Genomic DNA, 21,266 nt, shown 5'->3' on the forward strand with positions numbered 1-21,266 from the left:
CTCCCAACTCCGCTGCCTGATCGGGAACCATACTTGAACCTTGACAACCACCATTTCTTTTAATCACCCCACACATTCCCTCTCTCCGTCTTTCTCCTACTACGAAATAAACCCTACACAACTTCACCAACTGCAGCAAACATCAAACACCCGAAACATGGTCCAAACAAACACAACGGGCAACCCGCTCAGCGCGGGTTCGCTCGCCTTGTTCATGGCCACTTCGCTACCTAAAGGACAGGCATCACAGCTCAAGAACGGAACAGAGGCCGTCGCATTGGCGGTCCACGCCGGCATGCTTGCCGTCGGTTTTCGTCTTATTGGACTGGGCGAAGATGAGCGCATAGGTAAGTACTCATGTCCTCTACTTGTCTGATTACCCATCATAACTTAGATGCTCACAGAAGCGCATGCAGACGCCGAAGACCCAAAAGAACTACCTGCACAATGGAACGCTTCCTCTTCGTACGCATTTCGATATGCACACGCACAGTCAGCTATGGAGTTTCTTGTCAAGGTCAACAGATTGGGAGGCAAGGCCGTTGTCTTCGCCCTGGCCGTGGGCGACGACAAGACGACACATTTCGAGCTCACCACAAAAGACTACCTGTCCGAATCACAATTACCCTTCAGCGTTCCGGAAGGAACTTCCATAGAGGATGCATCACAAAAATTGCAAGATCTCTTCATCTCGGCCGGCCGGCTGAACGATCTTGGCTCGCTGCTCAAAATTTCTGTGATCCAGAAGCTGGCGCCACGTTTGAACAAGCCCGGCTATGAGGAAAGCACAACAGATCAGGATCGCACACCTACAGCAGACCGACAGGATCCCCAACGAAGTGATCCTCCTAATCCACGGCAGCCACCGGCTGATCCTGACCCCGCGCGACCCCACCCATTCAATGATCCCCTTGCCGCTCCACCACGGTCCGGCCGACATCTGCCTGAACCCATACCCGGCTTCGACGATGAACTGGACGTGAACCGTGGGCCAGGCCGTCTCCAAGATAATCGGAATCCCATCAACATTGGTCATGACGACTTGTATCCACAAGGACTCGGGCCTAACGATCCTCTACGGCCACATCTAGCAGGCGGCCTACCAAGACCAGGTGGTTTTGGTGGCGGTGGTATGCACCCTACGTTCGACGATCCGCTGTTTCGTGGTCAAGGTGGACAAGGCGGCTACGATCCAATGGCTCCTCCGGGTGCACGATACGATACGTTTGGACCCGGAGATCCGAGAGCAGAGGATAGAGGACGAGTCCCCCGCTTTCCCGGTGGAGGAGGTGGTGGTTTCGGCGGCCGGCCACCAAATCCATTTGGAGGCTTTGGGGATGGCGATTTTATCTAAGCATGTAAATGTTAGCGGATGTTAAAACCATTTGACGGGATGACGGATGTTAATGATGCGAGGAAAAGTCTGCAAGTAACGAATCTTATGACGGCAGACTACAAGTACGGCTGATGACGCGCGTGCGGCACAGTTGGAGCTCCAGTGCCCTGACATGACCATCTGCATCGGCCGAGACACCACATTTGCAGATCAACCCAGCCTATGTAGCAACATTGTACTACAATCAATCTCATCTCCTGATGCGTAATTACACGCAGAACCTGTGCTTCTTTTCTCCATACCTGCAAGTTCCGCCCCTGTTTACCTACCCAGGATGTGTGCCCCAAAACCCCATAGCCACCCCCCATTACAGAAAAGCAAAAACCCCCACTGCTCCCCTATCCTCACCCAGCCACAATCTTTCCAATCAGATGCTCACAAGCAAACCTACCACAGAACGCAACAATGACACTTGTACCAAATATCGCTTACTGTCCCATTTTCTTTGTCCCTTGCCTGAAGCTACAGCACGGCGTACGTGACAAATCCACAAAGAACCGGGCGTTGTGTTTCACATCATGTCCCCCCCCCCCCTTCCCAAAAAAATTGCATTGCAAAAAGTAGGCTGTGTAGAGCAACGTATGTAGGTAAACGCTTGGCTTGGGCCCTTTTTTTCTCTCTCTCTCTTGCATACATATGTATTTTCTATTCTGAAGCTAGGTCGAAGTGGGGTGGGGGGAAGGAGGCTTAGACTTTCAAGGCAGAATGAGCTTGAATTAGGTATTGCTTTGTTATGTATGTATCCGCCTTATCATTATTAAGTCTATGTGTGTGTGTGTGTGTGTGTATGGAGGTTATCTTTAGTACTGAGTTGTATTTGTGGTGGAACAGGTGGTTTTTTTCTTCTTTTAGCATGGTAAGTATTGTGGGTAGAGACTGTGAAGAGTGGTGTCTAAGAGTACACACACGCCTGGGTCGATTCCGTCTATTCTGCATGTAGACTGAGGATCGAATGACGCATTTTTTTTGGCAGGATCACTGGGGAACATGTGCATGTGGATAAGGAACCTCGGGATTCGCTTCCGTATACTGATCTTGGAAGGTCGAGTGGTGCACTGGTGCACTGTGGCACTGTGTGTGTGTGTGTGTGTGTGTGTGTGGGGTGGGGTGTTTCGCGATTGCGAAGCTGGAATGAACGTGCTTTCTTTGAGGGGAGGGGGAGACGAATTTGGGAAATATTGGGGACAATTTCACGCACGTTGGCAGCGCGAGTACAAACGCTCGCGGTAAGAGGTAGGTGACAGACTCCTTCTAGTCGCAAAGGGGGACCGGGGGGATGAACAATGGGCTGGGGCGTGTGTGGGCAGTAAGGACAAGTATCGACATCCCACGTATGCAGCTGGCTGACCACTCCTCCCGCTTGTTGACTTAGTCTCCTCCACTTCGCTATACTCCTACTAAGAAAGTTACCAGTAAAATCATGCGGTGTGGCGCGCTGCTAGGCAGTCCTTTCCGCCAAGCAGCCGCCCATGAGCCTGTTGTTCTTGTCGAGTCATCCTAGTTTTTTTTCGTGGTGCTCGTCTCAGCCCAGGTTGTGGTGCCTTGACAGGAGATGTGGGAGGATGGTGAATTTACCAGGCAGTTGGGTCGAACACGGCTCGCATATTCTTCGGTTCCAAAGGGTTGCCCTTTGGCAGCAGTTGTGGCGAGACGGACCCGAGGAGCATTCGTCATATACTACCGGTGGCTCAAGACACCGGGTGGGAAAGAAAGAAAAGAGCGACTCGGTTCATGACATTGACTACTGTTTTTTCTGGGACCTCTAGTATCGGCGTCCTTGGTGGGTGCGTGTGAAAGTCTTGTGTTACACCAGACCGTGCTGTTGGCAAGGGGGGGGGCACATGTGGGGGGAGGAGCGAGAGTAAAAAAACGCGCTTGCACGGCGCTTCTACCTAGGCGCGGAAGGGCGGGATGCAAGGCGACCGAACGACAATCCTTATCGTATCGGATTTGTGCCTTCCTGAATGATCGGTGCAAAAATTCGTCCACCACTCCCGCGCAAGACTTTTGTTGCCTCACTTTTCTGCCGTGTAATAGCCGCATCCATGGAGCAGGCACTGTAGTTCTCCTTCCCGTAGCATCCCCAGCATATGTTCCCTCTTTTTTTAAAACCCTAAATGACAAACTCGTGTCATCCTACACGTCCCATCCCGGTTGACTAATCCATTGATAGATTGGATGGCGGTACCGGTACACGAAGTCCAAGGAACATGCCCCCACCGGACATGAATTAATCCGGTCAACCGCAAGTAGTAGATATGTCGACAATGGTGTGTTTACCGGATGCATACAGCCTTGCGTGCCTTGGGGCGCTTGAAGGATAGGAAAAAATCCCGGGTGCCGGCATACCCTTCGCATGGCCTTGCCTTCCGCGAGCCGTTGTCTTGCACACGAGGAGACTCTCGCAGGCACACACGCTTAGGAGAGGAATTTTGCCGCCATTTGCACCAACAGTAACGGCGCAATGGGCATGCCGATTGCCTAAAAGAGCGAATATCCACTCAAGCATGCGGCCTCATTTATGCAATTATCCCTCTTTTCATACCCCTTGCAAGTGATTTTAGGGGCCGAACACAGAGCTATCGTTCATCCCGTTGGCCGCAGTGCCGATCGACAGGCGCCGGGCGCTTAATCAATGGCCACAAAGAGACAAAGTACTCCACTCTTAGTGACGATATCTATATGCATGGTGAAGTGTTAAGGGTTTCTGGGTCCAGGCTGTTGATATGCGCCGTGCATGAGGTTTTCTGTCGCAAATTTGCTGTTGTTTCCGTTTGGCCATATTTCTGAATTCAGCATATTGGGCCTGATTGTCGTGACTTTGTTGTCAGCGGCCATTGCCTATAGGCTAGACTAGGGAGTTGATCAACGTTTTGTGCAAACACTTTCTTTCCGGACTTGTGAACGAACGCCCGTCGGCACACTACTGGACCAAGGGCTTACATGTGATAGCTATGGACTTGTCAGACATACAGGTGGTTGCATGCCACACAGTCGCTACCAGTACAGTGGACAGTGTGTCATTGTATGTGGTTGCACCACACGATGTGGGCATACATTGCAGGCTGGACCTTGATGTCTTGCTTGTTATTTGTGTTTCGGGAGCTCGTACGATGATGGGTCAGGGAATCAGGGGGGATGCTTCCCCGCAAGCGAGATGAAGAGGATCTAGTTCTCTCCCCGCGGAGCGCAAAACCCATCCTCCATCTACGCTCTGTCCGCGTTCATGCCAAAGTCGCTTGACACGATCGTGCGTTTTCGCCGCGTAATAAGACCAAGCTGAAGATCTCGGGGAAACAGCCGGTTGTAGCAAGCAAGATGGTTGCGGGATATGCCAATTACCGGCCCGATCTGGCCGTGCCACAACGTTGCGATCTTAGCAGGAGAAAGGGGGCCGGGGGCATTCATGGCGTAACGCCATCAGCTTGACTTTCTTTTTTGTCCGTGTGATGGTCGACCTGAGTGGCTCGAATGCCGACGCCATTACGTGTATTTGACGGGTTAACCGCAAAAGTGCCGAAGCTTGGTTGAAGAGGTATCAAGCGCCAAGAGCTTTGTCTGTTTGAAGACAGGCTCCGGGCTGCGAACACGCCGAGGCCGGTTATGACAGGCGATTGAGGATGCTGTCAGCGTAATTCCTGTTCAGAGTCAAACTTGGTTGTTCGGCGTTAGCAATAAAACATCCGTTTGCCGATAGGCTGGGGAATAGGACCGACTGCGCTTGTACCAGTATTTGTCGCGCCAGACTAGGCCATGCAAACACAACAGGTACATACATACTATGTACACACTAGACATATGGACGTATTTCTGGTCCGAGGAATGCGGAGTGAGGTCGCGCAACAGCCTCGCCTGGCAAATGTGTGCAGGTCAGCTTGGGGACAAAAGCTAACCGTGTAGAGGATGCAGTTCGCCGCCTTCCTGTTCCATCGTGGGTGGTATTTTGCCAAGGCGCCGCACTGGGTTAGTGCGGTAAGCGTTCCCAGCTCCCGGATTTTTGGGTGGGTTTCCTGCATATTCCCAAGGTCTGTGATTCCACATGGACGCTGCTCGGCCCACGTCTGCTTCTGGAGAATGGTCCATACACGCGCTCAGTCATGTCATTGGCCGGGGAAGCCGACGGCCGTGTCCGCAAATAGTGGGCCAGCCCTAGGGCATTCGAACGATTGGCTCGGCCGGGCTGACGTGATGGGCGTTACCCTGATAATCATCAAGCGAAACCGGGAATATACTCCATTATTCTCCGTTCTGATGCCTGGGGGACTAGTCACGCTCGACATCATCATCGTCATTGTCATTATCATTAAAGAAGAACACGAAGTCCGCGTCTCTGTGTTTTTTTTAGCGCGTCGTATGGACGTACTTGGATATGTCCATTCGCAAAGTCACCGACTTTTCGTAGCGAAAACCGTAACTAGTGGCCTGCCCCGTGAGTCAAAGGATCGCGCATCGCAAGGGAGGGAACCCAGGTGGCTGCTTGGCTAGCTTCGCAAGGCTCTGTTGTGGATTCCCCCACTAGACGTATCGTCTCGGCACTAAGAACCCCAAGTCGAAAAGTGGGTGGAACGCCTAAATTATGAGTAGCTGTGACTCTGCGCAGCTTCAACCCTGTTGCCTGCACCGGTCAACCTAATGTGAATGCATGGCGTGGTACTATAATACCTTCCTTCTGTACGATTATCTGGGCTCAAGAAAAAACCTGTGTTATCGTCCATGGCACAAGTGCGCGGCAGCAGGGCAGTTGCCATGCGACGTTGGTTTTAGCAGTGTTGTACGTGGCTCTAGCGAGGCGGCGTCTATCGCGGAGGCACACGCGCGGCGATGCGCTTCGCTAGTAAGGATTCAGCGGCTCGCGCGGGTGGCGGAAGCATCGCGGCTGTTGCAGCCTGCTTAAACGCCGTAGCGCCGCGTACCTGGTGATTTGCGCAATACGGCGGCAGAAAAGACAACATGATGTGCAATGGCGTGCTGTTGCGTCAGATGCGTTACCAGCACCGTGTTTGCGGTGTCCCAGCAACCTGTCCGTCAATTTGTGCCATCACGATTGTGTACGGGTACCCACCTCCTATCCTTTTAAGACATTGAAAGACGCGAAGCCACAACAATCCCGAATGTTGAGATCGAGCTGACCACTCCTCCTTTTGGTCCATGCATGTCGGAAATCTACAGCGCCCCGTTTGCTGCCCTGTCAATAACGCAAATCGTTTGCCAGGATACCACGACTGTGCATTTGGGGGCCTAACGCCTCTATTCCTTCCCTTCCGCAGGTGTCCGCTGTGGGGAGGGCTTGCAGCGTACGAGAAGCAGGGCGTTTTTGCTGTTTCATTCCATGACGCAAATGCAGGTACCTGCTTACCACGTTTGGCTGCCCTTTGGGAAACGCCTCTAGGTGAAACCTTGCGAAAGTCAATGTCTTGAAAATAGAGACACCTAGTCAGGTCACAACCAGCACAGGTCCTTGCATCTTGACACTAGAACTACGATAAAGGGGCGGGGCGGTACAGTTGGGTCCACCGTCATTCTTGTCCACACAGTGTTTCCAACAGCCGCGCCTTTCTTTGCAGAGACATGGGATGGTTGTTCGCTTCGAGGATTACTGGCTCTTTTTGATTGCACATGGACCCCCTTACCATCTGACCGCAGGCTCGAGGTCAACGTATGATACTGTTGGTTCTATATTGCAGGTGCTGAAAGGCTACGTCAACGGCCATGCACTGAGTGAACGTGATACCGTGTGGTGTTGCCATCGGCAACGCCCATCGGCCCTGGAGGGGGAAGCCGATAAGCCGGCAACGACGGCTGATGTCAGGCATAGGTAGAATCAGGCCTGTGTGCCTTTGGCTGCCGTTGGCCTGATGTATTGCTGTCCAATGAGGCTGTGGAACCCACAACTCGTATTGATACGCGGGGAGTGCTGCACATCAATACTCGTGGACTCTAGAGTCAATCTGGAGTCCATTGCGAAGACATGTGCCGATGTTACAGTGGCCCATCCAGCGACCCGACCGCGACGCAATGCAGTAAAATGTCTCAGTCGAGATGGGCTTGGCTCGCAGCAGAGGAGCCAGTCCAGGTACAATCCTCCGCGGCAGGGCAGCTGGCTTCAATACTTGGGGGTGGAGGGGACAATGGCTAGCCTGGATTGGGGAGGCGTCTCCATCCAGCCGAAGAGTGTGTGCCGTCACTCGCATTCGAAACACGTCACATGAGCGGCGCCGGGTATTGTTCGGGAAGCGTCATGTCGACGCCAGAAGTCCCTTGGATTGCAGTACCGTCATTCTGAATGCAGATGCAGATGCGTATAGCATACTATACGGTGAGGCGGCGGCTGTTGATCGTCTCACGCACCCATTACCCAGCGGCAGAAGACAGAGAGGGACTCTGCTGGGGCCAGAGAGCGCGCGCAGCTGCGTGTGTGTGTGTGTGTGTGACTCGGCCCAGAGTGGCGGGTCGGGCAGCAGGCGGCCGTTATTGCGATGACGGGTTCGTGCAAAGCGGAAGAGGGAGTTAGACGCAGAGACGCGTTGAAACAAGGAAGACGAAACGGGGAGGTCGCTGGGGGGGTGTGGGAGTGGGAGTGTGGGAGAGTGCAAAGGGCTGTGGTGCCGTGCCGCAAGCGGACTAGCGCACTCCCGGCCTGCACCCTTCCAACTTTTGCAAGCAGCCGACGTGGCTCGAGCCAGATAAGACGAGCCCAGACGGCCATACATTAAGCGCCCGCCGCGACGCTATCCCGCTAGTCTTGGGGCAGACGGCTAAGTTGCAGCCAGCTCTTCCAGGGATTGATATGCCATGTGGGTCGAGAGCGATGTGAGACATGGTAAAGCGCTGCGAGCCACGGTCGCCCGCTGTCACTGCTGTCAAAGCCGCCCCCAGACCACTCCTCCAACAAGCGGCCAGCCAGCTAGGTAATATCCCTCTTCCTCGCAACCGAAGCACCCTGCGTCTAATTCTGTACGCCCGTGAGCCTCGTCGCTGTGCCACAGGCCGCAGCGTATCGTGGGCCAGTCAGATGCGGCCCGCCTGCGTCTTGCTCAGCGAGGGCGCTTATCATGCACCATGCCTGCACCATTTCACAAACAGACGCATCCATGTCGTCTTGGGCTGCTGCCCATGGCCCGCGGTTCGTGGCTTGCGGTAATGGTCCCCGTGTCATCCCCGCCTCAGGTGGGTGGTACAGAAAGACGTTGTGGGCAGTCCGTGCCGGCGGAGGCGTGTATGGTTGCCAGGGACTGCCCTTGGTGGCGTTTCCACACCTACCCTGAACCCAGACAAATGATGCCACACTCAGCACATCTCTTCTATGGCCATTTGCAGCTGTACATGCTTAGTCGCGCTGAATGTGATCATATTGGCACTACGTGCGAGAGGGCCCCATGCGCATCGAAGCCAGGGCACCCTCACTATGTCACTGCAATTTGTCTACCACTCTCACGTTCTTTCGACCGTCTCAAAAACTCCAAAAATGCAAATGTCCACCCACGCCAAAAACAAGAACAAAAGCAATGTCATCCACACCCAAACATTAAAAACACTTGCTGCCATCTGCCATGCGATCCTCGAGAGGGGTAAACGATTGTGTTTCACATATGTGAATTGACGACTCCCGAACTTATCACCTCCGTACGACGAGAACATCCATCACTCCTATGCCTAGAGAATTGTCAGTGACGTGGACAAGTCGACTTGCCAGATTATTTCTTACCTTGCCAACGTGTCCTTGCGACCAAACACAGCAGAGCACCTCTCACACTGCCATGGCCTCCTCTTCTTATGCACACACTCGTCATGACGTACCAAGTCCGCCCTGCGTACAAACTCCTTTCCACACGCTTCGTAAGGGCACACATGATCTTTCCTGCGTACTGCCTCGTGTATGAGCAAATGCTGCGTCAGGTTGTGTTTCCTGGCAAAGCCCTTGTCAGGACAAAGCTTGCACAAGTATGCAGCGTGAGCTGGATCAGTGTGTCTCCGGTTGCGAGTTTGTCTGCGTTGTACGGCTGTGACGGCGAGGCTCGGGCAAGCCTTTCGAGACTGTGGGCTGTGCATGCTTCCCTCTGACGGTGCTCTCTCGTATACCACATCGTTGTAATTGTACATGGGATTCGGTTCGCTTCGGAGCAGGGATGGTGATGGGTATGCATTATCGTACGGATACATGCCTGTGTTGAGCCGTTCGGGCGCTACTGTGAGGGAAGAATGCCTCGGGTTTGGAAGCCCATGCATGTGTCCTGGACCGTCTGTACTGTAATGATTTTGTGGGCTCCAACTCGGAGTGTCGACCTTAACTACGCTAGGGTACGCGTGCTCTGAGCCATCATGGGAAAATGCCGACATTTCGCGTGTATATGATAGAGACGAACGTGGGGATACTTGTGCAGATGACCAAGGCACAGGTGAGCGGGATACTGGATAGTCGTAGGCCCCCGAGAGATATGGGTTGGCAAAATCTCCCGGCGAAGAAACGTTTGCAAGTTGACCATTCCAGTTCGGTGACGGCTGAGGTGATGGAGGCAGACCATTTGGGAATGGAGATTGTACTTCGTATAGACCAAGGCCTTGCGGGTACTTGGACCGCGACTCTCCTCGCCCTGGCGAAGGATAGGGCGATTCCATTAGGGCGCCTGTCTCTGGAGCACGGAGTTGGTAGGGCGATTTGAAAGGCGGCGTAGGTTGGTCCGGGTACATCATGATGAAAGAACAGAGAAGGAACAAAGGGAAACAATGTACAAAGTCCTTGGTGTTGGCCAAGGTGATGAGGAGTGAAGGTGGATAGAGGAGATAGTGGAGTGTAGGAAGCTGAATGAAGAAGGTGAATGAAGGCTGAACCGAGATAAGTTATATTTGTAAGAAGCAGTAGCTGAGCAGCCTTGCCAGATGCAAGATCAGACTTCGGTTTGTATGCTCCACCAGTGTATTCTCAAAGCATGCGTTCAAACAGTGGGCTTTTGAGTGTTAGGCAGACTCCCAAATTATGCTAGGCAAGACCAGCATGAACAAAGCTCGAGCCGCCTGCGCGGCAGCGCCTGTTAGTTCATGGGGCTATGAAGGAGTGTGCGTGTGCAGGGGCATGCAGTCGACAGTGGCTTAACCGGGGTAGCCAAGTGAACCACACTGTCGGGTACCTAGACCTTAGCGGGCCGAACACAAAATCCTTGCGCCGACCGGACTTTGAGGCGCAAGAGGAGAGGGCGGTTGTACCCATGCCTGTGTGCGTCCCCCATGAAACTGTCAATCCTGGCCAACCTGCCCTGCGCCCATCCGCCGTTGATCGTTCGTTCATTCACTCATTCACGGCCCCAGCCTTGTCTGACTACGAGACTCTAACACCCCCCATTCTCATGCGTAATTGTTCGACGACCCTTTTCGACACGAAAACATGCAGTGCTATTTGATTTTTTTTTGCCCACCATGTTGCTGCCCGTCCTGAACATGCCTACCTCTACTCCCGCGGCTGCAAGCGCCGGCCCTCACGCGGCCGATGTGCTCGCTTCGCGGTCTTCCCGGAGCTGCGACACCATCGCAGTAAGTTCTTCTACCTGGGTGGATAACTTGGCAACTAGTGTTCTCAACTGAGCATCTGATTCCGGCAACCCCGTTCGAGTCTGAGGCCGAATCGCGTGCTGAGCCCTTCCCGTAGAATTGGGGAAGCTCGCCATTAGCAAGCGCGGCGAATTCACAGCCAACCGAGGGGCTCTTTTGGACGGCGCAGGTGACTGGGGACCGCTAAACGTCGTCATCTTGGCCTTGCCGCTATGAGGATTGCACAGCTTCTCAAAGGCCCAGATCACAAATACGTGGGGCAGATGTGTCGCCTTGAGCATGACGATCCGGACACTCCTCAGCCGCTCAGAGGGCAAAATGAGCCGCAACGGGCGGATGACTAGCGGAATCAGATTCTGGAAGCCGGTCAGCCTTGCGACGGGGAAGCCGAGTGTGGGAGTAGCTTCGTCAAGGGCCCACATGAGTTTGCAGTGCTGCTGTGTCGAGAAAGCCTGAGCGGCAGAACAAGGCTCGCAGGCAGGGTAACAACGGCATAGCGCCCACATAATGACACTCCTCGAGCAAGTCGAGCAAAAAGCTGGTTGGACATGAGTGTGTCTTCCACTCTTGTCATAGTGGCTGTGCCAATTGGCCGCTCAGCAGCCCGGCGCTTAATGCCCGCTTTTACGTCCCCATAATAGCATTACAAAATGTACGTACCAGTGGAGGCAGAAAGTATGTCAACCTATTTGAGCTTGATGCTTCAAGCACATAGACAGAGTAACTGCATCCATGCCCAAATTAGTATTTTTTAACGGCCAATGGTTGGGGTGGACAAACACAAACGAGTATTCATCTCTGGCATGGTCCAAGACCTAGCATTTGTCAGTTCTTTGAACGCAATTCATCACATAGTGCACAGATCAGTACTGTAGCCATGCCCCCCATGGCCTAGGGTGAAAGACATGGTTGTGGTGAAACTGGGGTTGAACGTCAAGTGTGGCTGTATCATACCCCCCAAAAAACAATGGGTGAAAAAAATCAAGGAAGCTCTCCATGTCATACATCCTAGTAGAGTAGCTCGAAATGAAGGGGGCGCAGTTGAATGTGGACCGCGGCTTGGCGTGCATAAAACATGTACGCCGACTTTAGGAGCGGGGATTCGACGACCAACGAAAATAATAAGTACCTTGCTCAATGAGTTGCTCAAAAGCGATATTAAGCTTGTAATGAGGAGAATATTTGTCAAAGTGACAAAAATTAGCTGATACACGAGTCAGAATACGGCTAGACAATGTTATAAATAATCCTACCATGACCGGAGGCCCAAACAACGGCGAACTGTGGATCGTTAATAGACAGTCGACATTTATTTTTGGGTGACTGCATACATCTCTTCAGCAACATCTGCCCAGGATTGTGTTAGTTACTGGTGCATCGATGGTGGTGGCAGTGTATCTGTTGCGCAGGTTCTGCATGGAAGTATCAACTCACCGAATCCTAGATAGCTCGATCTAACAAAGAGTTAGCGGATATAATGGGAGTATCAACATAGCTTCGCTCACCCAAAGAAGACTTTGACCAAGATCCAACACTGGCGGAGGTAAGTAAGTAAGTATATTGCGGTTCAAGTGGCAGAGTCTGCAAGACTGACCATCTGTTTCGCATTGAACCTGCTATCGCGAGCTAGCAACACAAAGGTAGTCAAGAAACCTAATGGAGTATTTAGAAACCATTCACCATAGCTGGGTACACCTTCTTACCTAGGTACAAGATCACCACGAGTGATAGAAACTTGACAAAGTCCTTCGTCATCTCTGAATCTGATTTAGCGGAATCGAATGAACATTGCACAGCAAGGTGAGCTAACCTTTCAGACAGGGAATCAGAGTCCCAAAATAACGATTGAGACTCAGCAGGGAGAATATACGTGGCACCAGGAAGAGCGCCTCCAGCCCAAGTACATCGTATGCCTGATCAATTGTCGCGGCATGGCCTGTCGCCAAACCAACAACTCCTGTAGGGATTTTAGATTTTGTCTCAATCACATGGTTTGGGGGTCTCACTCATCACGCAGAATACAAAGCCAACGACCACTATACTTATATCCCATGTCCACCTGTTGAGGTTAGATAGTACCAGATCGACTCAAACGGATAGGGATGTTACCAAAAGTCCGAAGCATAAAATGACGTCTGCCCAGCATCGATCCAATCTGCAAACTCATCATAAGCAAAGCTGGCAATCCACACGTAGAGTAGTAGCTCGGGAACAGTGATACGAGTGTTGTTGCGTTTCACTAGTACCGCGTAGTAGAGTGCTAAAAAGGCAGCGAAGAACAACGTCTCAAAGACTTTGAGATATAGCGGAACACGAAGACGGGAGAACGGGTCAGCTTGTCTCCGGTTGTATCTCCTGGGCTTCTTCTCTGAGTGCAAGCTAAGGGTTTCCCAGAAGACGATGTCGCCCTTCCACAAGCCGTTGATGATCTTCTGGACCGGTTTCTGTGAAAGGAACTTTTTGGCACCTACACTGGTTCAGTCTGGATTATATGGGAGCCAACACAAGGCTGTCAAAAACGTACCGGATACGGCGGCAAGTTCTAGAGCACTAAGATTTTCACATTGCGACATCATCGACCCGAACCGGGTCAGGGCGGAACCATTGTGGTTAAAGTAATCCCCATTCGAAGTCGGCAGAAGAGGCGAGCACTCATTTGGGTCCGCACTGCCAGCTCCGTTCTGGCGACCTTGCTGGCCGCCTGCTGTTTCTGGGCTATTAGAGGCCGATGCAGGAGGCAGTTCAACCAGCAGGAACTCTATGATTTCTGCTTCCTTCAGGTTTGTCAAAAACTGCCATGCAACAAATTCACATGCGTATCCGCGGGCTTCGTTCACCCCCGGTTCATCGCTGGTTTCTTCTAGTGCTGAAAAGTGTCCTTTCAAAGCCCTGACTTGAATCAGCTCTCTTTGCTAGTATTGTTGTCTACGTTTCTCGAGTAGTATAAAGCTGCTTCGACGTACATCAGTGCCGAAATTAGAGCTGGATGATCGACTCGGTCGGAAAGGTATTGGACGAGAACCTTGACGGCGTGACCTTCCTGCGATCGACGCAGGTCTTCGAAAGCATGCGGTAACTTAATGTTGTGCTCAAAGAATCTATGGCTCCATTAGAGAACCGCGTCATTGGCACATTGCACCTCACAAACTGACTGGCATAACTCGTCTACCAAGCTCCCAAAATCTTCATTACCGTTTATCTGGGGCATGCTTATATCGCCGACTGGCCATGTCGGCGTAGGAGGTACCGAGACGTCTGTTTCCCGATGCATCGTCATAATTGGTTGGTGTTGAGTTATTGCAGAGATTCGCGACGCGTGGGGTGCAGCATGCATCGCGCCGCTGTGGAGCGGGCGCGGCAAGTCCCGCGTCATATTTTTCTTGGCAGCCCACCTCTCCCTTCCTTGGATGTTTCGTGGTCCTACAACAAATGAGATAATGACATAGTTTCCTCAATACATAATTTCTTCGACTTACGATTTCAGAATGATCTTGTACAGAACCGAAATTCCAAAAGTATATCATCACATGGCAAGATAGCCCGCATGAAAAACCCGTGACATCGACGTCATACCCATGCATTTTCAGAAAGCCAGTGTACTGTGTGAGATATTCATATCTCACCACTTGATAATTGACTATGAAGTCGCTTCACTTTTGCATACCACGTCGGCACTAGATATACCAGCATCCCAGACCATAAGCGTCTAGAAGATACTCGCTACTTCGTTCTAAAGAACTCAAAGAGCGAAATGTTATCGCTACAGACTTAAACACACTTCACAATCATGAACACCAGAAGTAAAGGCCCTCATAATATCTTCAAAACACACCGACTGCGCTCTGAAAATGAGTTCGCCTACTTCGACGAGTGAGAAAGAGTGAAAATAGCAGTGAACAATATACCTTAGAAGATAATGGCTAGAACTCTGACAAGGAGGGGCAAAGATAAATTCCATAATGAGAATCAATACTGAAATGATTCTTTAATTTCCCGTCTTGCATCTACACTACATCAGATCCAATCATATTCAGATACAAAATGCATAAAAATTCCTAGAAACTATACTGTTGCAATGTAAAATTCGTACACACCATAACCGTCCCCTTCCTGCTGTTACATTCGTGACTTCCCAGTTCCGTAGATATCGCCTTCCATACAACCAAAGTTCCTACCGCCTAAGATTAGTAGCCGACTGCCCTCTGTTGCAAAGCGCAAGCGCACACCTTCTCGAATAGCTAAGAGGTCCTCGCAAAGGAGGCAAGAAAAGCAAGAAGCAAGAACAGCAGAGTGGTAGGAACATCAATTCATAGAAGGAGGCATTCGCGACAGCTCACTGGTATATAATACCTACTTTCGTCTCATGGACTCCGTCTCTCCAACCATCAACGCTTTTTCTTTTCTTTGACTTCCAATGCGCGATCAACACCTCCCCACTAGGCCCATAGCCCTTGTCTCTCGCATGATCCACCTCCACTCTCACGCTCGATGTCTGCTTCGCAAAGCTACCTACCCCCGAACCAACATGTCCAAGCTTTGCCTGTCATAGCATGGCGCAGGTTCCGGATACATCTAAAGGCAGGTGGGATGATGAGAAAAACCTTGTTACGGGCGGAGGCTTCGGCCCATGAAGTGAACCGACTAGGACTGACCATAAAAGACGCCCTGCATAGCTTTGCTAACACGCACATTCCCTATAGGCTCCCCTCTTTCATCATTGACAGGCTACCTCTCATCGTCGCAGACCTCAGCTTAACTTGTCAGCTTGACATTGATCAGCGACAAACTCTCATCATCGGTCGTGTCCCTTGTTACGGTTTAAGGCGCCTTAAGGAATCGTGCATGGGCAGGAGGAACACCCGGTTTTATACTCGCGTTGGGAGCCAGACAATCTGGTCGAGTGATGATGGGTGGGCCGTCTGGAACCTTGGTTGAAGGAGTGGGTTACTGTTCATAATTTGGTTGCCGAATAACACTGTTTTTTGCACTCCCTACTTCTTGTATCTGTGACGTGCTTTGCTTCTACGTTAGCTCTTAGCGCGTTCCTTCTACGATGCGTCTTTGGTAATGGCAATGCGCCAATAGGTGGTTTGTATTTATTATAGTAAATGTATGCTTACCCGCTGGTGACGGCTGGTGCCGAGAGACACTCTGTGAATTTTCAAACAACATGCAATCAGTTCTATTAGTAGAGGCCACTGGATATCGATAAATATAGCCGGAAATTCTTATGTGCGAACCACTGCATTAGAAATCATAAGGGGCATTAGAGCATAAGTTGTTAAACAAGGACCGAGCTTTGATTGATGGCAAAATCGTGATGTTCGGTTGCAAAAAGTGTTGACTCGAAGAGAATAGAATCTGTGCAACATCTTCATCATATATAGGCTATCATCTACGACTTGTCAGTACAAGGGTAACCAAGCATGAACTGTGAAATGATAATGTGCATATAGCTCAGACTTGCCTTTTAAAACTAGGCATCAGTGACTCCAAAGCGCGCATAGGCTGGCACCATAGATTGGGTAGCACGGCCCGAGGAAACACGCTGGTGTCTCACCGTTTGTTCGTTTTGTAATCATTGCGAGGGAAAGAGACGAAAGAGACAAGTGACTAACCTCATTTGCTGAGCACATGTGTGCCTTTTGTTTTACCCGTCTCCATCTTAGCAGTGCGGGCACCGAACTGAATCGCACGCTTCTTTTCGGAAGCAACTTTCTTCATACCTAGTTGCCATGCCAGCATTCGAAGTGCTCGCTTTGCGGGTTCAAGGGCCCGCTTTGGATCCTTGTCATCAGCTTCTTGGGCTAGTCCAAAATCACACTTAGCAGTCACTGGAAGACGGAGCGCTAGTGCAATGAAATCTTCATCGAGATACGGGAATCGAACTTCTTTGCCGCTATCACTGATGACACGATCATCTCGGCCTAGATTTCGTTTTCCCAATCGACTAAAGTCAAGTTCTAGCTCTTCAATAAGGCCAGGATAACCACGCCGGGCAAAAGCTAAATCGTGTCGCTGATAGCCCCCGAAGAGCTCATCGGCACCCAAGCCTGAAAGAAGAACATGTGCAGTAGTTGTGTACGGCTCGGTCTTGCCATTATTCGAGGCGCAGACTACCCCACTGCCACGCGAAGCGAAATAGAGAGCAAATGATATAGAAAGGTCCATTTCGGTGTTGTGAGGATGCATCAGTGCCATGACATTGAAACGATGTGCCTGCGTCTCAGAGTAGGGTACGTTGACTGCGACGAACCGCCATATGCGACCTGGGCAGACGTCAACAAGCTCGGCATGCGATGATCTTCCAGTAATGCGATCAGGGCAAAGCTCATACGGGCTGGTGCCGGGTTCAAGCTGAGAGTGAATGCGGGGGTTCTCGAAAGCAACATTGAGAAGATCAATAGGTGCTCTTGGTGGCAAGAGATCGTGGCACAAGCGTGCAAGAATGGTACAGTCAAGGCCTCCCGAGAACAAGATTGCCACTCTGGTGTGGTTTGGCACATCCATGTCCATGCCGGCTACTGCCTCACGGACATGTTCTGTGCGAACTTGCAGAGATTGGAGTAAAGACATCCTCAGTTGGTCTACCACACTGAAGTCTAGGGCGGCTTTGTCCGAGATGGAGCAGTTCATTAGAGGAAAGGGCAGAGTCTACGGGTGTTAGCAGAACCCACGGATAGGGTCACTTACCTACGAAAGAGATTTCAGAGTCTTGGTCTTGGTCGAAACGACGGTGGGGTATCCGGTTATCAGAAAATAATGGATATGCAGTATTTACATCCAACAAGTCGACGACGTGTATGCCGTCAGCATCGACTTCGGCCCAAGCCTCACCAGATGCATTGTCGCAAACACTGGACAAAACAATAGTACCGTCGGCAGCGTCTTTGCGAAGTAGCGATCGCCGTCCGAGACAGTCGCGACCATAGTAGACGCGTTTGTTTGGCGCATCATAGAAGACGAATGCATAAGGACCACGCACGGCTGAAAGCAGTTCAACGACGCTACGCGTCGAGGTTGTACTTTCGTCGGCGCATGCCTCTAGAAGTCTAGCAAAGACGAGCTGGGAGTCGTTGCCATTGACAGCTTGGCCAGAGATGCTCCAAGCCTCGCCGTTCCAGCAGAGCACTGAATCCGTAGCTGCGTCTTTGAGGGGCTGCTGAACAATTTCCTTGCCGCGCAAAGCAAGTACTGTTGACAGAAAAGTGGCGTGCACCCGCGTTGGGCCTGCTTCTTGTACAGCGCATGCAGAGTCTAACTCGATAGCGACGCGATGCTCACCAGTGGCATCGGGCCCTCTGTGCCGGAGAAGCAACTCGGTACTGGCAGTGGGCGTCACATGGCCGGCCCGGCTGAGGGAGAAGAAGATGCCGCACATGGCAGGGCGCCGGGGTAGGAGGGATGGTGAGGTTGCAATAGAGTTTGGGGATGCGACGCATCTGAAGGCGTTGATACCAGACGGAGGTAGTTCGGCGCTTCGGCTTCTAGATGCCGGGAGACCATCCATGCGGGCAGCTCGCGGCCTTGGACGAAGCACGTCTCGACCGCAAAGGCAGCCGACCGACTTTGACGCTGTTCGAGCTGTGTGAAGCGCTGCTGACTGTCCATGGAAGTTTGACCGGCCATTCTGCACCTTTCTTTTCTTTCACGCTCCTTATCCGCAGTCGGTCTATGTCTCTCCCGAACCCAACTCCGCAACTCGATGCAACCCACGACATCATCACCACCAACGACCAGCTAGACAAGGTCGAGGATCCGCACCATGTAGCCACCGAAGCACAACAGGAGCCCCTCTCCCAAGGCCACGTCTCTCGGCCCAAGCACGACCATGACAGCGCAACCACGACGAGCGAGGCGGGGCAGCCTGCTGGTGCTCTGGACGAGGGGTCAGTGGCCAGCAACGAGGCCAAGGTGGACACGGTAGACGCGCAGGATAATAAACACGCTGTATCCACAGACACCGAGCCAGAGCCAATAGCGGCAGGTTCGCACCAAGCACAGGAAAAGGCGCTCGAAGCCGCACAGCCATCCTCTGCCCACCACGTCGACGAGCCTGCGACCACCTCACACGACTTGCCCACCGCTGGCCGCTCAACACCTCCACCCAGCGAGCGAACCGAGAAGGCTGCAGGAAAGGCCCCCATACGCTCGCCCTCGCCCCCGCCCCCGCCTCCCAAGGACGATAGATATCTTTCGACGAGTAACGTGCCCAGCCGGGCTGCATCCCCCATGTCGCAAGCACGCTCAAGTGGGGGCAACTCGGAAGATGCTGCCGCTGACGAATATGGTACAGCAAACGACAGCACCGGGGACGCTGCCGATAACTCTCAGCCAGAGATCCAGAGCATCATGGACCAGTTCCAGGGCAATGCAGCGCCGGGGGAGGATGAGATCATGTCACCACGACTTGAGATTGCCAATCCCCTTCTCGAATCGCCGTCTTCAGCCTTTCCTCCACGCCGCTCGAGCCTCGTTCCTCCCGACAAGCCCCTTCCTATACCCATGACGGAAGATGCCGCTTCTGGAGCGCCCATACAGTCTCCACCCCCGCGAACCTCATCCTTATACCGCGTTGGTACCAACACATCTTTTCAAGAACCATCATCTCCTAGCGCACATGCTTCCAAGTACAAGCCCGTGCAACCGGCCCCGGAGCCAGAGCCCGATCTACCATTTGACTTCCACCGATTCCTTGAGCAACTGCGTCACCGAACAGCAGACCCAGTAGCCAAGTTCCTACGGTCTTTCCTTCTCGAATTTGGCAAGAAGCAATGGATGGTGCACGAGCAGGTCAAGATCATTGGTGACTTTCTTGAGTTCATAGCAAAGAAGATGGCTCAGTGCGAAGTGTGGCGAACCGTATCAGACGCTGAGTTTGATAACGCAAGAGAGGGTATGGAGAAGCTAGTCATGAACAGGCTATATACCCAGACGTTTTCGCCCGCAATTCCACCAGCAGAGCCAATATCGCCGCGTAAAGGCGGAAGAAGACATGACCCGGCAAGACCTGGCAGGAGAGGTCAGCACCAAGAAGACGTGGAACGCGATGAGATCCTTGCACAGAAAGTTCGCATCTACAAGTGGGTCAAAGAAGAGCATTTGGACATCAAACCAATTGGCGAAAAGGGGAAGAAATTCCTAAACCTGGCCCAACAAGAGCTACTCAAAATTAAAAGCTACCGGGCGCCAAGAGATAAAATCATCTGCATTCTGAACTGCTGCAAAGTTATCTTTGGCTTTTTACGGACATCAAATTCAGATCAGTCTGCCGATGCATTTATACCGCTGCTTATCTACACTGTGCTGCAGGCCAACCCAGAGCATCTTGTCTCAAACGTACAATACATCCTCCGGTTCCGCAACCAGGAGAAGCTCGGTGGCGAGGCAGGCTACTACATCTCGTCGTTAATGGGCGCCGTACAGTTTATTGAAGGTTTAGACAAGACTTCACTAACAGTCAGCGACGAAGAGTTTGAGAAAAATGTCGAAGCAGCTGTATCGGCCATCGCTGAGCGTCATGTTGCTGCAGAAGCCGAGCCATCATCTGCTTCTACCCAGTTACACCCTAATGCCCCTACCCACAAGCGCATGCCCTCGCCACACTACCACCACATACAAGAAAAGACGACACCTTTGCGGCCCGAACTCACTCAGAGGAATTCGATGGAGGCTGAAACTGCAGGACCACGCCGTTCGACGAGCGTTAAAAACAATCAGTCCGAGGCTGAACAGCCCGAGGAAGAGAATGCAGCCGTAGCAGGCTTGCTGCGTACTATACAACGTCCACTCAGCACGATCGGGCGCATCTTCTCCGACACCGATACACACCAGTCATCTGGGCAAACCACACCGTCAAAGCAGCAGCAGCAGCAGTTGCCTACGCGTTCAAGGGCAGAGGCTCCTGAACATGAACACAATCACGACGAGAATCGGCACAGGGAGAAGGCCTCGGCCGAAGAGGCAGCGGCGAAACGTGCGTCTGCAGAGGCAGAAGAGATACGTCGGATTCAGCGGCGGGAGCACCAAGTTGTTGTTGAGACTTTGACAAATATGTTTCCGCAATTGGACAAGGATGTTATTGATGATGTTGTGCGGCAGAAGGAAGGAAGGTAAGTTCAAACTCTCATAATCCGAATTCTCGAAAGAACGAGATGAATTCTTACTATGATTAGGGTTGGTCTTGCGGTTGATGCATGTTTAGCGCTGGCGAATCCTTGATATAGTCACAATCCGTGGTTGAGCTTTAATAGATTACTCGGCCTCTAATGGAAGCATTTCTCAATGAGACGAATAACGCAGACTAGCTCTGACCTGAGTGTGGTGT

General features: G+C 52.0%; 5 protein-coding genes across 5 annotated transcripts; 2 read left to right on the plus strand and 3 right to left on the minus strand.

The window, feature by feature from the left end:
* Positions 1-157: 157 nt before the first annotated feature.
* COCCADRAFT_7831 (uncharacterized protein) lies at positions 158-1,354 on the plus strand (the record flags this gene model as incomplete). The annotated part of the gene is made up of 2 exons (XM_007717443.1): positions 158-347; positions 405-1,354. 2 exons carry the CDS (start codon positions 158-160, stop codon positions 1,352-1,354), a joined length of 1,140 nt encoding a protein of 379 aa, XP_007715633.1.
* Positions 1,355-8,979: 7,625 nt separating this feature from the next.
* COCCADRAFT_104888 (uncharacterized protein) lies at positions 8,980-10,087 on the minus strand (the record flags this gene model as incomplete). Its single annotated transcript, XM_007717452.1, has 2 exons — positions 8,980-9,049; positions 9,102-10,087. 2 exons carry the CDS (start codon positions 10,085-10,087, stop codon positions 8,980-8,982), a joined length of 1,056 nt encoding a protein of 351 aa, XP_007715642.1.
* Positions 10,088-10,866: 779 nt separating this feature from the next.
* COCCADRAFT_104890 (uncharacterized protein) lies at positions 10,867-14,210 on the minus strand (the record flags this gene model as incomplete). Its single annotated transcript, XM_007717453.1, has 15 exons — positions 10,867-11,452; positions 11,720-11,754; positions 12,069-12,143; positions 12,193-12,220; positions 12,271-12,286; positions 12,374-12,393; positions 12,445-12,473; positions 12,534-12,592; positions 12,643-12,696; positions 12,750-12,896; positions 12,946-12,998; positions 13,049-13,406; positions 13,464-13,828; positions 13,903-14,037; positions 14,092-14,210. 15 exons carry the CDS (start codon positions 14,208-14,210, stop codon positions 10,867-10,869), a joined length of 2,079 nt encoding a protein of 692 aa, XP_007715643.1.
* Positions 14,211-16,558: 2,348 nt separating this feature from the next.
* COCCADRAFT_104915 (uncharacterized protein) lies at positions 16,559-18,320 on the minus strand (the record flags this gene model as incomplete). Its single annotated transcript, XM_007717454.1, has 2 exons — positions 16,559-17,593; positions 17,637-18,320. 2 exons carry the CDS (start codon positions 18,318-18,320, stop codon positions 16,559-16,561), a joined length of 1,719 nt encoding a protein of 572 aa, XP_007715644.1.
* A 293-nt stretch (positions 18,321-18,613) lies between these two features.
* On the plus strand, positions 18,614-21,160 carry COCCADRAFT_39661 (uncharacterized protein; the record flags this gene model as incomplete). Its single annotated transcript, XM_007717455.1, has 2 exons — positions 18,614-21,051; positions 21,115-21,160. 2 exons carry the CDS (start codon positions 18,614-18,616, stop codon positions 21,158-21,160), a joined length of 2,484 nt encoding a protein of 827 aa, XP_007715645.1.
* Between the last annotated feature and the right edge of the window lie 106 nt (positions 21,161-21,266).

The sequence above is a fragment of the Bipolaris zeicola genome (assembly GCF_000523435.1).
Source record: "Bipolaris zeicola 26-R-13 unplaced genomic scaffold scaffold_180, whole genome shotgun sequence".
NCBI lineage: Eukaryota > Fungi > Ascomycota > Dothideomycetes > Pleosporales > Pleosporaceae > Bipolaris > Bipolaris zeicola.